Source organism: Aphidius gifuensis, linkage group LG5 (assembly GCF_014905175.1).
Source record: "Aphidius gifuensis isolate YNYX2018 linkage group LG5, ASM1490517v1, whole genome shotgun sequence".
Lineage (NCBI taxonomy): Eukaryota > Metazoa > Arthropoda > Insecta > Hymenoptera > Braconidae > Aphidius > Aphidius gifuensis.
The window spans coordinates 13,294,257-13,310,832 of NC_057792.1; the positions used below are offsets into that span (position 1 = coordinate 13,294,257).

General features: G+C 28.1%; 1 protein-coding gene across 1 annotated transcript; it reads right to left on the reverse strand.

Moving 5' to 3' along the window:
• Nucleotides 1–14,696: 14,696 nt before the first annotated feature.
• LOC122856424 (jerky protein homolog-like) lies at nucleotides 14,697–16,228 on the reverse strand. Its single transcript, XM_044158091.1, has 3 exons — nucleotides 15,972–16,228; nucleotides 15,194–15,752; nucleotides 14,697–14,735 (listed from the first exon to the last, which is right to left on the reverse strand). The coding sequence occupies exons 1-3, from the start codon at nucleotides 16,226–16,228 to the stop codon at nucleotides 14,697–14,699; spliced, it is 855 nt and encodes a 284-aa protein (XP_044014026.1).
• Between the last annotated feature and the right edge of the window lie 348 nt (nucleotides 16,229–16,576).

A 16,576-nucleotide genomic window follows, 5' to 3' on the forward strand; every position in this document is an offset into this window, starting at 1 on the left:
AATATAGTCTACTTTTTATTTAAATTTTAAAATTCACATCTTATTTTATTTTTTTGAATAATAATTATTTTTTTTTATTACTAAGAGACATGATTAATAAATCTTTTTTTTAATGATTTTTTAGAGTCAAGTATTTTCCGAAAATATCTTGACTTAATTCATTACGATTCATCAAAATTTTTTCAGTTTCTATTAATTTTTTTTGGAGCATGTTAATCTTAAAATAATAAAATAAATAGTATATTATCATTCGGAAATAATTAATTTCATTATCAATACATGATAATCTTTTTCTTTGATAATGGCATTTTTAGCATGGATCTAAACATGTAAGCCAATAATAATTGGAAAGGCTGATGTTCAAAATCAATACACAATATTTAAAAAAATTGAGGTCATTGAAGAATTAATGGAGATAATAGATAGAACAATAAATATTGAAAGATTCAATGAAACAATAATTGAATTTATAAAACAAGTAAAATGTGTCACAGTTTCTATAAATGGACTGGAATTAATTCACAAAATATGTTCAGAGGTCATGTTGTGGTTGCATGGAGCACATGTTGATATATCAAAATTCATGCGATGCAACATGAATTGAGAGGTATACGATGAGGAATATCACCGGATAAATGGTGGTATAGAACTCAAAAATTCAATTGATAATATTATGCAAGAATTAGAGAAAGAAGAAAGAGAAAAAATCACAAATAAAATAAATGATCAGCAGGGGGGTGATTCCTCAAAAGATGCTAATCATAGTGATAAAATAATTTGTGATCAACAAAATCAATCAATAGTTGTTGATGATCAAAATAAAAATGAATCTAAACAAAATCAGGCGGGGTCAAGTATAAAATTTTGTCAAAGATTAAGACTTAATTATATGCGTTAAATATTTCCTTCTTGACTTATTTTGGTATTATATCTTTTTGTATGTAAAAAATTAATAAATATCAATATAAAATAAAATTACTATAATCACATAATTAGTGGGGATTTCGAATACTTGACGCTCCTTTTTGTAAAAAAAACTGTGTTTCTTATTTTGTTTAGATATCACATCTTTTTGTAAAGTCCTTCAATCATTCGATAGAAAAAACTATAATATTAAGAAGTATATAAAATTACTTGGTACCATCCGTATTAATTTTTGTTCGTTCTAAAAAAAAAAATATGTAAGCTTTTATTGCATTACTTCACCAGTTTTTGCTGGCAATGAACAAATTATCAATTTTTATCCAGCTAGTATTTTTGCGGAAATAACTGACAAAATAACTAACTTTATACGTAGAACCCAATCAATAAACAAAAGGTTACGTTCATCAGGAAACATGTGTATGTTGTATATATTAGCATAATTAGCATGACAGGATTTGCAGGTATGTGAAGTTAGCACATACATTATAGCACAATCAAACCGGACTATATCAGGAGTTACGTGCGAATTATATGCGTTTTTTGTGCGGAATCCGCAATTTTTGTGCGTTTTTTTTTGTTTTTTATAGTCTGGTTTGATTGTGCTATAAATGTATGTGCTAACTTTACAGACCTGGGATTCGCGCCTATATCCCAACAACATATGGCGCACGCACCATCGATGCGATATTAAATACTATACTGACATCATGGTAGAAATACTACAGGTATGGCAGTGCGCAGCCTGGCTTGGCCGCTGTGAATCGACCAATCAAAAGATCGCCTTCTCGCCACAAAAATGGAAGACTTTATGCGCGCGCGATACAAATTTGTTAAGAAAATTTTCAAGTTTTCTTAAAATTTTTCAAAAGTTATCATATTTATTCAACTAGATTTGGTATATTTTATAATGATTCACATACATCGAAAATAAAAATTAATTATTTATATTAAATAAATAAATCCAAGTATAATAAATACAACACAACCTCTATTGTTTGTGGCATAAAAAAAATAACAATAATGAAAATATTATAATTTATTTGTTAAACTGTCTTGGTTTTTTTATTTTTCTGATTTTTTATAAACATGCTCCACATATATTTATTAGTATTTACAACAATATAAAAAATAGTTGTCAAAACAGTATGTTAGAGAGAGAGGCTCTTATAATAGAGATTGCGTGTTAGAAAAAAATGCAAAACAGCTCGATGGCGCGTTGTTGATTGGTTGAAAAAATAAGGCTGCGCAGAACGCGACGAAAAAAGCATGGACTACTGCCATACCTGTAGTACTTCTACCATGTACTGACATACAGACTATCCCATTTTAATTAGATAATGCATTTTTCTTGAAAAATTCAGCTCAAATTGAAAAATGATTCAAGTAAAAGTTGTAGGGTTTGGAGGGAGACCCATAAAAAAAAAAAAAAAAAATTCAAAAAATTCAAAATGGCGGAGTTTTAGGTATGAACATACTTTTTTAAAATGGATACTGTATTTTTTTTTTTGCACCAAAATGTTTCTTACTCCAAAACTAACAATTTTTATTTGAAAAATTTTTCGATAAAATCACTTTTTTTTCAGCCCGATTTTATCTGTTGATGGATTTTCCTCAAAAAAAAATGGCTTTGATTTAAAAATGATATTTGAAAAAGTTGTAGCGTTTAGAAAGACAAACACGAGAAAAAAAAAAATTTGGTAAAAAATTCAAAATGGCGGAGTGAGAAGCATGGATAAAAAAAATGGACTTAGCCAAAAAATTTTATTTAGAAAAAGTGTTCATCTTGATGCGAACAATTTTTTAGTAAAAAAAAATTACACCTAACCTCAAAAAAAAAGATGTTCATACTTTAAACTCCGCCATTTTGAACTTTTTGAAAATTTTTTTTTTCTTCTCGTGTTTGTCTCCCTGAACGCTACAACTTTTCTGAATATCATTTTCAAATTTGAGCCATATTTTTTTAGGAAAATCTATCAACAGACAAAATTGGGCCGAAAAAAAAGTGATTTTATCGAAAAACTTTTTGAATGAAAAGTGTTAGTTTTGATGTAAGAAACATTCTGGTGCAAAAAAAAAATACAGTATCCATTACAAAAAACTATGTTCATACCTAAAACTCCGCCATTTTGAATTTTGTGAATTTTTTTTGTTTTTTTTTTATGGGTCCCCCTCCAAACCCTACAACTTTTACTTGAATCATTTTTCAATTTGAGCTATAATTTTCAAGAAAAATCCATTATCCTATTAAAATGGGACAGTCTGTATATAAAGGATTTTTTGCACCATCTAAATATGTTAGTTTTTTTGCTCTATAGACAGATGCTTTTAGCAGCTGATTTTGATATTGAAAAATGAATCCTTTCGTAAATAATTTCGTAAATAAAAATATTTTATATTTCTATTTACATATCCTGTAAAAAAAAAAACTCATTAAACTTGACGGAAAGAAAAATAAACAATAACAACATGAGACTTGGGAACATAGGTTGAAGTATCATTATTTGATTCGCGCCATCGATGCGATATTGAATACTATACTGACATATATAAAGGTTTTTTCACACCATCTGAATATGTTAGCTTTCTTGCTCTATAGACCGATGCTTCTGGCAGCTGATTTAGATAATCGAAAATAAATCCTTTCGTAAATAAAAATATTTTATATTTTTGTTTACACATGATGTAACAAAAAAAACTCATTAAACTTAATGGAAAAAAAAAATAAACAATAACATGTGACTTGGGAACATAGCTTAAAGTATCATTATTCAATTTGCGCCATCGATGCGATATTGGATACTGCGGTAAGAAAAACGCAATTTCTAAAAATGATTTTAAAGTTTAAAAAAAAGGTATACATCTCAAAAATCTGTTTTTATTTTTATTAAAATGATTCAATTAATTTATAAGATGATCAGAAGACAGAATATTTTTCACATCAATCAAATAATATATTCCAAAAGGCACAAGAAACAAAGGCACGATAAAGACAAAAGGATCTATAAACAAAAGGTTACGTTTATCAGCAAGCATGTGTATGTTGTATATTAGTACATTAGCACACCTGATGAGCAGGATTCGCGCCCATATCCCAACGGCATATGGCGGAGGCACCATCGCTGCGATATTGAATACTGTACTGTACTGATATAAATAAAGGTTCTCTCACACCATTCTACTATTATTGCTCAATTTTATTTTATAAGGTTGTCGAATTGCTCTGGACTTAGAAGCCATAATGCTTTGATTTAATTTTGGTTTTTAATGTTTGTCAGAGTGCCCTGAGTTTTTAAGATAATATCAAGAAAAACGCAATTTCTGAAATTGATTTTGAAGTTTAAAAAAAAAGTAAACATCTAAAAATTCTGTTTTTTTTTTTTAAAAAAAGTGTGATATTTAATAAAATGATCAGAAGACATAATATATTTATCTGATCAATCATATTTTAAAATAATTTCCCGAGGAATTGAAGGGTTAAGGTTAGCTCTATGCCGATAATATATAGGCACGGTAGTTAATCTCGTTTCTCCCACTTTTTTTTTTTTTCTCATACTTGACGCGAGGCACTACCGTGCCTCTTGATCAAATGTTGTGATGAATAACCACAATAGTCAAAATGATAAAATAAATCAACAAAATAAATTAAATTTTGTTGATAATATATGTGAAAATAAAAGTGTATTTAATGTTGTGGATAAAAATCATAACAAATACATTGATGCAACAAATGGTTGTCATGAAAATGAATTAAATTTTGTGCATAATAATCACCACAATCATGTTGATAAAGCAAATAATTATCATCAAATAATTTGTGATAATAATTTGTGTAAAAATAATATTAATAGTAATAATTTGAATGTTGTTGAAAATAAATTTCATTTCAAGGTCATGAATAATACTCATGACAATAATATTGGAAAAATAAATGCTGGTCAACAATACAAAATAGATTGTGCCAAAAATAAACATAAAAATAAAATAAAGTTGAAATTGGTAAATAATAAAATGGAGAATGATAATAAAATTAAATGCAAAATAAAATTAACTTGCTTGCATTCAATAAATAATAATAATGGGCACTCCAATAAGTCTAAACATGATGGTAACTTTGAAGGCAGAAAAAAATATTATGGTCGCTGGGACATGTGTAGTATATATATATATATATATATATATGTATAAATAAAATATATGGAAATAATAAATTTTTATAATTTTCCTGTCGATAATTTGGATTTATAATAAAATTAAATTGATTTAAATACTTCATTTAGTACAATTTCGGATTCAAGTAGAAAATAAAAATAAAATTGTTATGACAAGTTATTTATGTTAAATTGTTTTTTTTTTAATCCGTATGAAATGTTTTTACAGGCACGACATCATCATTAATGAACCATTTACGTTATAAGCATCCAAGCTTATGGATTGAGTTTAATGAAAAAAATAATCAAATTCATCAGCCTCCAAGAAAACGTCTACGTCCAAATATGTCAGCAGAAGAAAAAAGAGAAATCGACGATCTAGTCACAGCAATGATTGCTGTAGACATGCTCCCTTTTTCTTTTGTTGACAATCGTGGTTTTCGTAAATTGATGGAAAAGCTGGTACCAGATTATACATTACCAGATCGTACAACAATATCCAGAAAAATTATGCCAGATTTGTACGAAAAATGTAAAGTTTCCGTCACAGAAACAATGGAAAAAGATTTTAATGATGGTGTCAATTGTATTTCATATACATCTGATGGATGGACGTCACGAGCAGGCGATTCATATTTGTCTCTGACTGCGCATTACTTAACAGTAAATTTTGAGCCACGAAATTTTCTGTTAGGTATGCGATATACAGAAAAACAGCATACTGCTACTGAATTGAATTTATTATTAAATGAAATGACGGAAGAATGGCATTGTCTAGCAACAGCAGACGTACCTGTATATGGGGTAACAGATAATCCTCCGAATATTTGCTCTGCCATTCGTCTATCTGGTTGGAAAAATATATACTGCTTTGCTCACACATTGAACTTGTCTGTAAATGATGCAAGAAAAAACGACACTCATGATTTGAATGATATTCTCAAAAAAGTAAGAAAAATTTATATTTATTTTTACATATATTTCGTACATATTTTTTCTACTTGAAATTTAAAAAAATTTTTTTTTTTATTTGTTAAAAAATATATTTCTAGAAAATTATTTGATATTTTATTTTATATTTACATAGATGAGTTTTGTGTACTGCAATTTCTCAAATATAAAAAAGATTTTTATCAGTCATAAAATAAAATTAAATTTTATTATGAAATAATTATAATTAAATTTCATTTATATTTTATCAAATCATAAATTAAATATAGAATATATTTACATTTAAACATTTACTGATTTACATATATTTTATCAATATTTATTGATAAAAATTCTTTTTTTTAATTAATAATAAAAAAAAGTTACAAAACTTCTGCTTGTAAATATTTGAGAAATATTAATTTAATTTAAATTAAAAAACAGCAGCAAATTAAAACAATAATGTCTATTGTTTGTCGTAAAAATATTTGTTTTATTTATTTTTTTGTTAGGCTAGAAAAATTGTTGGTCACTTCAAACATTCTTCACGAGCAAGAAACATTTTACTTCAAAAACAACGCTCATCAGGTGTTGAAAAGCCACTTATGGTGATTCAAATGGTGGATACTCGTTGGAATACAGAGTATATGATGCTCAATCGTCTTGTTCGTCTCAAAAAGTATGTAAGAGAAGCTGTATATGATTTGGACTTTCATCCTGCACTCACTCGAGATGAATTTGACATTTTAAAAAAAATTGTGTTAATTTTAAAACCATTTTATGACGCAACCATGATGGCATCTGGAATAAAATATCCAACTCTTTCTATGGTCATTCCATTAATAGAGACGATTAAATTGAAACTTAAAACAGAGAGAAAACAATATCCTACTGATTCAATGCTTTATGAGCTAAGTAACAATTTAATCGACTCACTTAATACCAGAGTTTCAGAGATTCATGACGATAAGTGCCAAAAATCAACATTTCTTGACCCAAGGTACAAGACTTATTTTTTTGAATCTCTTCAAATCAATGATATAAAAAATAGCTTGTTGGATGAAATCCTTGAGTCAAGAAATGCTTCGATTCAAGGTAGTCAAGGCAGTAGACTAAGTAACCATCAATTGAGTCAGCATTCAAATCAATCATCAACTCAACAGTCTACCGAAGGTAATTGGTGGATATTTTAAATTAATTTTTTAGTGTTCCGTAGGACACTTATGTTTTCACTTTTCGTGTGACTTTTTGTTATTTCGCGATAAAAATAAAAGTTATGAATCGAATTGGCTTCTATGAAGCCCATTAGGTTCCATTTTTTTTCCCAAAAGCAATCATCGTATTTATTTTCAGTTTTTGGCCCTTATCAGTTGTGATAGTGCCATTTTTCTACAGGGTCCAATTTCAAATATTGACGGATCGGATCCGGCAATGATTCAATCGACGACGCTTCATCTGTAGACTCTCCGATATTTTTTTGAAATTTTTTGGTCGTTTATTTTTTTTTTTATTAAACAAAATGTAGTGTCAGAATTTGTTTTTGCAAGATATTTTTTGAACCACCGAACCGAATTAGTTGATGTTAAATAATATTTATGTTTTTTTTTTTCCCAAAAGCAATCATCATATTTATTTTGAATTTTCGGCCCTTATCAGTTGTGATAGTGCCATTTTTCTACAGGGCCCAATTTCAAAAACTGACGGATCGGATCCGGCAATTATTCAATCGACGACGCTTCATCTGTAGACTCTCCGATATTTTTTTGAAATTTTTTGGTCGTTTATTTTTTTTTTTATTAAACAAAATGTAGTGTCAGAATTTGTTTTTGCAAGATATTTTTTGAACCGCTGAACCGAAATAGTTATTAGTTGATGTTAAATGAAATTTATGTTTTTTTTTTTTCTCAAAAGCAATCATCATATTTATTTTCAATTTTTGGGCCTTATCAGATGTGATAGTGCCATTTTTCGACAGGGCCCAATTTCAAATATTGACGGATCGGATCCGGCAATGATTCAATCGACGACGCTTCATCTGTAGACTCTACGATAGTTTTTTTAAGTTTTTTGGTCGTTTATTTTTTTTTTTATTAAACAAAATGTAGTGTCAGAATTTGTTTTTGCAAGATATTTTTTGAACCGCCGAACCGAATTAGTTGATGTTAAATGAAATTTATGTTTTTTTTTTTCCCAAAAGCAATTATCATATTTATTTTGAATTTTTGGGCCTTATTAGATTTAATATCCGCATTTTTCGATAGGGCCCAATTCCAAATATTGACGGATCGATTCCGGCAATGTTTCAATCGACGACGCTTCATCTGTAGACTTTACGATATTTTTTTGAAATTTTTCGGTCGTTCATTTTTTTTTTATTACACAAAATGTAGTGTCAGAATTTGTTTTTGCAAGATATTTTTTGAACCGCCGAACCGAATTAGTTGATGTTAAATGAAATTTATGTTTTTTTTTTTCCCAAAAGCAATTATCATATTTATTTTCAATTTTTGGGCCTTATTAGATTTAATATTTCCATTTTTCGATAGGGCTCAATTTCAAATATTCACAGATCGATTCCGGCAATGTTTCATTCGATGACGCTTCATCTGTAGACTTTACGTTATTTTTTTGAAATTTTTCAGTCGTTTATTTTTTTTTTTTATTAAACAACAGAAATAAACAACTCTAGAAAATAAAACAAAACAAAAAAAATAGTCATTTATTTTACAACAAAATGAAAAAACAAACAACAAAAAAAAAAATAAAAATCCTACGGAACACTTAGGGTGCACCTTGGGGGACTTGACTATATTTTTTTTTTTTTGTTTTTTTTTTTAAATAATTATCTGAGTTCAAGCTCAGAGTGGAAAAATGTGTATAAAATCTCAAGTTTAAGTTCAGATATTTATTCAAGAGGAAAAAAAACTATTGTATAAATATATCAATAAGTGAATCAATAAATAACAATTACAGGTAATGCTGCAAGTGGGTTTTGGGATATTTTAACCCAGTCTGAAGGTATTCAGCGATCATTATCAGCAGTTGAAAAATCATTTGTTGAAAACGAATTATCAGGATATCTGAGTGAGTTAAAAATTCCTCCAAATGAATGTTCACTCACTTGGTGGAGAAAAAATACTCCAAGATATCCCCATTTGGCAAATATAGCCAGGCAATATCTTAGCATTCCCTGTACATCTACTGAAAGTGAGAGAGTATTTTCATCGGCTGGTGAAATAGTTGAGGATCGTCGTTGTTCGTTGCTTCCAGACAATGTCGAGCAATTGACATTTTCAGCAAAAAATGTTTAAAAATGATTATGTATTTGTGAATAAATTTAAATATTAGTATTTATATTTTATTTCATATTCTGAAATAAAAGATATTATATATATATTATATAAAATAATATAATATAAATATAATATAATATGAATATATATATATGTATATATATGTTATTTTTGTATATGTTTTATATATGTCTTCTGATTAGTTATAGCTATTAATAAATTATAAACTTGATATAAATAAAAGATAGAAATTGTTTCACTTCATAAGTTGTATTCACAACTGTAATTTATTTGTATTTTTGTAATAATTTCTTATTTGGAACCATTTTTTAATACATTGAACACTTTAATTTAAAAAATTTTTTAAAGAAGCCGAATAGCACGAATAGTCGAATTATTTGTCACTATTCGACTATTCGTCTTTATTTGAATATCCGAAAAATATCTCACTATTCGACTATTCGAATAACTCAAATAGTCGAATTATTCGTCACTATTCGACTATTTGAAATGTCGAATAATTCGATTCGATTTTCGAATCGAATAGTATTATTCGATTCGATTCGATTCGAAGACTATTCGCACACCCCTAAATTAATGATTAAAATTGCATAATAAAAGAATTCATAAAAATTGGAAAATTAATTCGCTTTTTAAAAAATATATTATTTTATTTTAGTTATGATTATTTTATTTTATGCTTCGAATTGCAGCTACTAATGATAGCACGAAAGGGAGACCGCGAATCCCTGCTTGTTGTGTCCCCATTGAGATTGGGTGTTTTAATATAAAATACTAATAACTAAAATAAAATAATATATTTTGTAAAAAGCAAATTAATTTTCCAATTCAAAAATCAAATATTTAATGAATAAAGTTGCATAATAAAAGAATTCATAAAAATTGGAAAATTAATTTGCTTTTTAAATAATTTTTTTTTTCATTTCAGTTATTATTATTTTATATTAAAGCACCAAATTTCAATGGGGAAACGACAAGCAGGGAGTCACGGTCTTCTTTTTGTGCTATCATTTGTAGCTGCAATTCAAGGTATCACACAAAAAAATAATAACTAAAATAAAAATATATATTTTATTAAAAAAAAATTAATTTTTTAATTTTGCAATATTTTTCATATATTTTTTTAAACTTCCTGTCAGGTAAAAAAAATATTGTGTTTCTTTAAAGAGCTACAATGCACAACAAGAATCAATTATTGGTAGTGATTCAATAACACTTGTTAAACATGCATCAATAAACGAAAAATATAGTCTAGTTAATGGACGTCTTATTAATAATAGTAAACGTTGATTCTCACCACAATCTGGTACATCGCAAGAATCAACTAAATTTAATTAAATTATAATCTCAGCAAAAAAAAAAAACAAAGTTTTTTTACAAAAAAAGTGTCAAGTATTTGAAATTGTCACTAATTGTGAATATATATTAATTAAGAGGTGATACCAGAAAGACAAGAAGAAAACATATTTTTGACAAACGTAATTGAGTCTCAACTATTGGAAAAAAAATTTTAAACTTGACCCCACCTGATGTAAAATATACTAAAATTTCATTTGGGAAAAACCAGGTGGGGTCAAGTTTAAAATTTTTTTTTCCATTTTTAAAAGATTAGAGACGGAAGAGGACAAAATATTAGTATTAGTAGTAATATTAGGTAGTAGTAGTTAATCTCATCTCACACATATTTTCATCAACACATATATATTCCTTTCTCATACTTGACTCGAGGCACTACCGTGCCTCTTGATCATTAAAAATTATATTTAACTATTTATTTATTCATTTTATTAACAGGAGCATTGGCATTCATCAATGGACAAGAAGATGTAAAGTCATCAGGGATTCCTAATTTAGCTGATATTGCAAAAATGCAAGGTTTAAATATATCTGATATTGAAAAAGGTACTGAAGATGCTAAAACTATATTAAGAAAAAAATGTGAAAAAAATAACAAAAAAAAAAAAAAAAAGCTAACATATTTAGATGGTGTAAAAAAACCTTTATATATATCAGTATAGTATTCAATATCGCATCGATGGGTTAATCAACAAAAATAAATAAATAAATGAATAAATAAATAAATAAATAAAATAATAAAATCAGTCAAAAAATTATACCTTAAAAATCGAAAATTCCACGACGACGACCAAAAAAACGTCTTGCGCAACGATCCCATGGCTCTGCGATGTTATTTGTGATTATACACGATCCAACGAAAACAACATGTGCTAATTGCAACCAATAATTCCTTAGATAATGACCAAATTGAAAAGCATTATTAAATTCACCAGCAATGTTATCCAACTCTTGGTGAATCAATTCTAATGCTTCGTGCCAGCGTGAAGGTGGTAGGAATGATAATATCCAAGCCATATATAAAGCTGTTCGGTTTTCTACACGATGAAGTCCAAGGCGAAGCCATCTTCTCAACAGCGCTTTTAACAAATAATACAACGGAAAAAATGCAACATTTTTCAAATTATAAACAAATTTCAAACATTGAAACAATGAACCAAAATTAAATTCTATTATAAATAATAACTTGTCCATTGTAAAAAAAACGGTGTTAAAAAAAAATTGTAATCAATTTAAATAAAAAATAAACGATGAATAATTTTTAAATTGATAAGAAAAAAATAAACTAAAGCCTACTTGTCTAAAGTGAAAGTTACACCCAGTAATGTGGCGAAACGGAAATTCTTCTCTCACTGCTGCAACTAATGCAAGCTCAAAGTCAGATAGCACTGATTGCAGTCAAACCTCTAGCCGCGCGACAAGTTGTTTTAACAATTGGAATATTGCCCTGTAGAATCCTATTGTTCTTGTCATCAGTACATATGCAACTGGGTAACCCTAGATAATGAAAAAAAATTATTAAAAATTATAAATCAATTTATTTCTTTTCTAATTTTATTAATTGATCTTGGAAAAAAATATAAAGATTTTACAAAATAAATAAAAGGAATTGATTGAATATAACAAATCATTGCATAATTTTAACTTAGGTATTAGATTATGTGTCGCTATTCAACAAATATAATAGAAAATTAATTTATAAAATCATTATGGTTAGAAGGATAAATAAAAATTTAAAACTATTTGCATTAAAAAAAAAAAAGTTGAATATTTAAATGAAAAAAAACAAAAAACGTTAAATAAAATATAGTCAAATTTTGTAATATTTTCTAACATCAACTAATAATGTAAAAAATTATTGTTGATTAACTTTCAACATCAATTAAATACAAAAGAAAAAAAATTAAAAAAAAAACACAAATTAATCAAAAGTCATTTGTTTTTTAATTTTTCAATGAAATAAGTAATTTATTCGGTGAAATGAATAGATGTAATAGGAAGCATTAAAAATTACTATATTGAATTCGATCAATCAAATAAAGTTGATATAAAAATATTTATTAAAAAGTAGACAGAAATTTTGAAAGTAAAAAAAAAAATAATGTTAGTGTACCTGCTTGGTTTATACGACTTCTAAAAATCACAAAGACTTGTGTAAATCGTGGATGCATGGCTGGGGTGATTAAAAACGTGCCATCCATCATCAGAGATGGTTGAGCATAAAGTTGCTGGTGAATACAAAAGTTGTGCCTCCTTCTGCAGCTTGCACTCTGCCACGGTATGAATTCGTACTTGCAAAATATCTACCAAGTGTGTCATGCAAGTCATCAAGTGTCCTTGGTAAAAGAGGTCGTAAACCTCGTCGAACTAAGCGGATGATACCACGTGCTTGACCAAACCTTACTCGAAGTCCAGCTATATCTTGATAACTCAAAATTTAATTTGAGCAATAACAAGATGTTTTAAATTTTTTTGAAAATTTTCAGATTTTTTTATTAATTATTTACTGAGTTATTAATTTAACAACAAATTGCGAGCTGCCGTTATGGCTATGTATGCGTGATCGTCAGCCCCTTCTCTTGCGAACGCGTATGTTCGCGCGTCTGTATATCCATATGAATACAAACAGTATACGCCCAAGTTGTTGTTGAATTAATAACTCAGTAAATAACTAATGAAAATATCTGAAAATTTGTGAAAAAATTCTTGATATACTGCTCATCAATATTGCCACTGACAAGTTACCTAATTTTTAAATTTCTCTGACTCTTTTTTCATTAAAAGTTAGACAAATTGAATTTTTCCTCGACATTAAATAATCATATAATAAAAACTAAACAATATAAATAAATGAGTTTCTTGATTATACTGTTGCAATCGGTAGCTTATGATGAAGCTACAGTCGAAATTTCAGGTCGATTTATTACTTTTTAAGGAAGTTGTTTCGAGTTACATGATTAAAAAGAAGTATTTTTTTCAAAAAAAAAGATTTCGTTTTTATTTTTCATGCCGCAAACTGATTATAAAAAAGTTTATTCGGAAAAAAACATGTATTTTTTAATTTTATCGACGACTGTATTTTTTTTTTTTAATTTTTCAATTTTAATTTTCCTTATTTTCCACCCACAGCAACATAGCATTTTCTTGTCTTCGAGCGCTCGACGTGTTATTGCATCCGGACCCTCAACTGTTTAATTAATTGATCAATTAATTTTTCTTTTATCAGTTTTATTTTTTTTTCTAATTACTGTTTTCCAAAATATGTCTGTGCTGCCACCTTTATACTATTATTATTATTAGTATCCAAACCTGCACATACCTACTTTACCAGTGTGTAACTCAATTCATATATTCAAATATCTTGTGTAACTCGAATGCATATTTTAAATAGCTTGTGTCACTCGTTGTATATTTTAAATAGCTTGTGTAACTCAAAAATATGGAATAATCATAGTGTAAAATAACGTGTGTTCAATTATGATAATTATGATTTATTTATGTGTAAGTCTTGAACGTGTAAATATTTAATGTGTGAATTAATAACGTGTATATTTAGATGTGTAAATTTATGTGTGTGAAATAACGTGTATTCAATTATGATGTGTTTAGTTATTTATGTGTAATTCTTGAACGTGTGAATAAAATATGTGTTAATTTTTTATGTGTTTAATTAATGTGTGAAATTCGACGATTGAAAAAAAAAAATTTTAAACTTGACCCCACCCGATGTAAAATATATGTCTTGAATACTGAAATTTTATTTGAGAAAAACCAGGTGGGGTCAAGTTTAAAATTTTTTTTTTTTAATAGTTCAGACTTAAATACAACGTCAAAAATATATTTCTTGTCTTTCTGGTATCACATCTTAATTAATATACACACAATTAGTGACAATTTCGAATACTTGACACTTTTTTTGTAAAAAAAACTTGTTTTTTTTTTTGTTGAGATTAAATACTCTTTGAAATTCTTCAACAATATCGGTATGTGCATCTTCTTCAATTTGATTGTTACTTGTTGAACTTTAAGATTCAGTTATACACGTTTGGATATCTGGCCACAGCTGAAATAAAATAAATTAATTATTTATATTGGTATGATTTTTCAAATTATTTTAATTGAATTAAATTAAATTGAAAATATAAGATTTATGTAAATTTGAAATATGAGAAAATATTATTTTTCAATCAACAAAATTAAATTAATGATTAAATTATCATCATCAAACAATCAATGAAATTAAAATAAACAATTAAATAAAAATATATTACATAAAATACTCACAGACTTCCAAGACTTTGTTATGGTCAATTTTGTCACCATGTCCCATGATCCAGCAAGCCAAATAATCACTTCGTGCATTGTGATGCTTTTTAAGACCTCTGGCACAGTCTTTTGTTTTGCCAGTTCTTGGACAACAAACGCCATTAATTTTTTGCGATAAATTGTTTTCAAATTTTGTAAGCACCCTTGGTCCATTGGTTGAATTATAGATGTAGTATTTGGTGGCAAAAATATTACTTCTATGTCACAACTCTTCAAGTTTGAACCATGGGCACTACAATTGTCAGCAAAAAGAATAGCTTTTATTGGTTTTTTTTGTTCTTCCAACTTTTTACTGACGAATGGCACAAACTCATCGTAAAACCAACTTGAAAATATGTCAGTGGTCATCCAAGCACTTTTTTGGCTTTTATAGCTCACTGGAAGATTGTTCAAGTGGTCTTTTATTGCACGTGGTTTTGCATATTTTCCAATGACAACTAATGGCAGTTTTATTGTACCAGATGCATTACACATCATAGCTGCCATAGCTGTTATTCGTTCTTTTTGGATTTTAAAACCAGATGTACCAACTTCTTCTTTAACAGCTAAACTTCTTCTTGGCATTTGTCGATAATTGACACCAGTCTCATCAGCATTGAATACTTGATCTGCAGTGAGACCCTGATCTTGAATTATCTGATGAAATTTATCTCGATATTCAGTCGCAGCATCATAGTCAGCTGATTTTTTTTCACCACTTAAGGTGATGTTCCTGATGTGGTGTCTTTTTTTCCATTTATCAAGCCAACCATTACTTGCCTCAAATTTTGTTGAAAAAAACCAGAAACTTAGAAAAAACAACGAAGTTCCCCCGCCGGGAATCGAACCCGGGTCTTTTGCTTTCCGGGCAAACGCCTTGACCACTAGACCACAGGGCTTCTTATTTTTTCTAAGTTTCATCAAGTTAACTCCGACGTCCTTCTCTTCGTCAATTCATTTTTTGAAAAATTTGTGCCTTTTTTTTGGCAACAGCTAGGATCGAGATTTTAAAAGAGGACCACTTAATGGTGCGCCTGATTTTCTTTGCTGTTTAAACCATGACCATGTTGCTTCATCGACCAGGGGATTTTCTAGTTGACAAAGACGTTTGGTCTTGTTGGCTTGAAGAGCATGAACCTGTTCTCTTTCAATGTTTAATGATTTTTCATCGTTTTTCCAATTGCACAAAGTTGAAAGACTTATTCCAAGACATTTGGACATTTCAGCTGGTGTTATATTTTTTGTTGTCATCTGATTTAAAACATCGAGTTTTTCCTCAACACTGTAACTTTTTCTTTTTTTTTTTTTGATAATCTGACATTATTTAATTTTAGGCTTAAAAAATGACAATGAACTTTTTTATTGCAAATTAATTTGTGTTGATAAATGAATGTTGAATATTATATATGAAGATATAAATGACAATAATTATTGAATATAATAATAGAAAAAAAATAATGTAACGGTAAATCAAAACTGTTTGCATATGTAAACAAACATCACGTGAAAATGCCTTCATTGATGGGACGTCATTGTCATGTTGATTCGTTTTATTTGTGTCAATCGTATGCTCGAATTCCAAAGCATTTGATTCGAGAT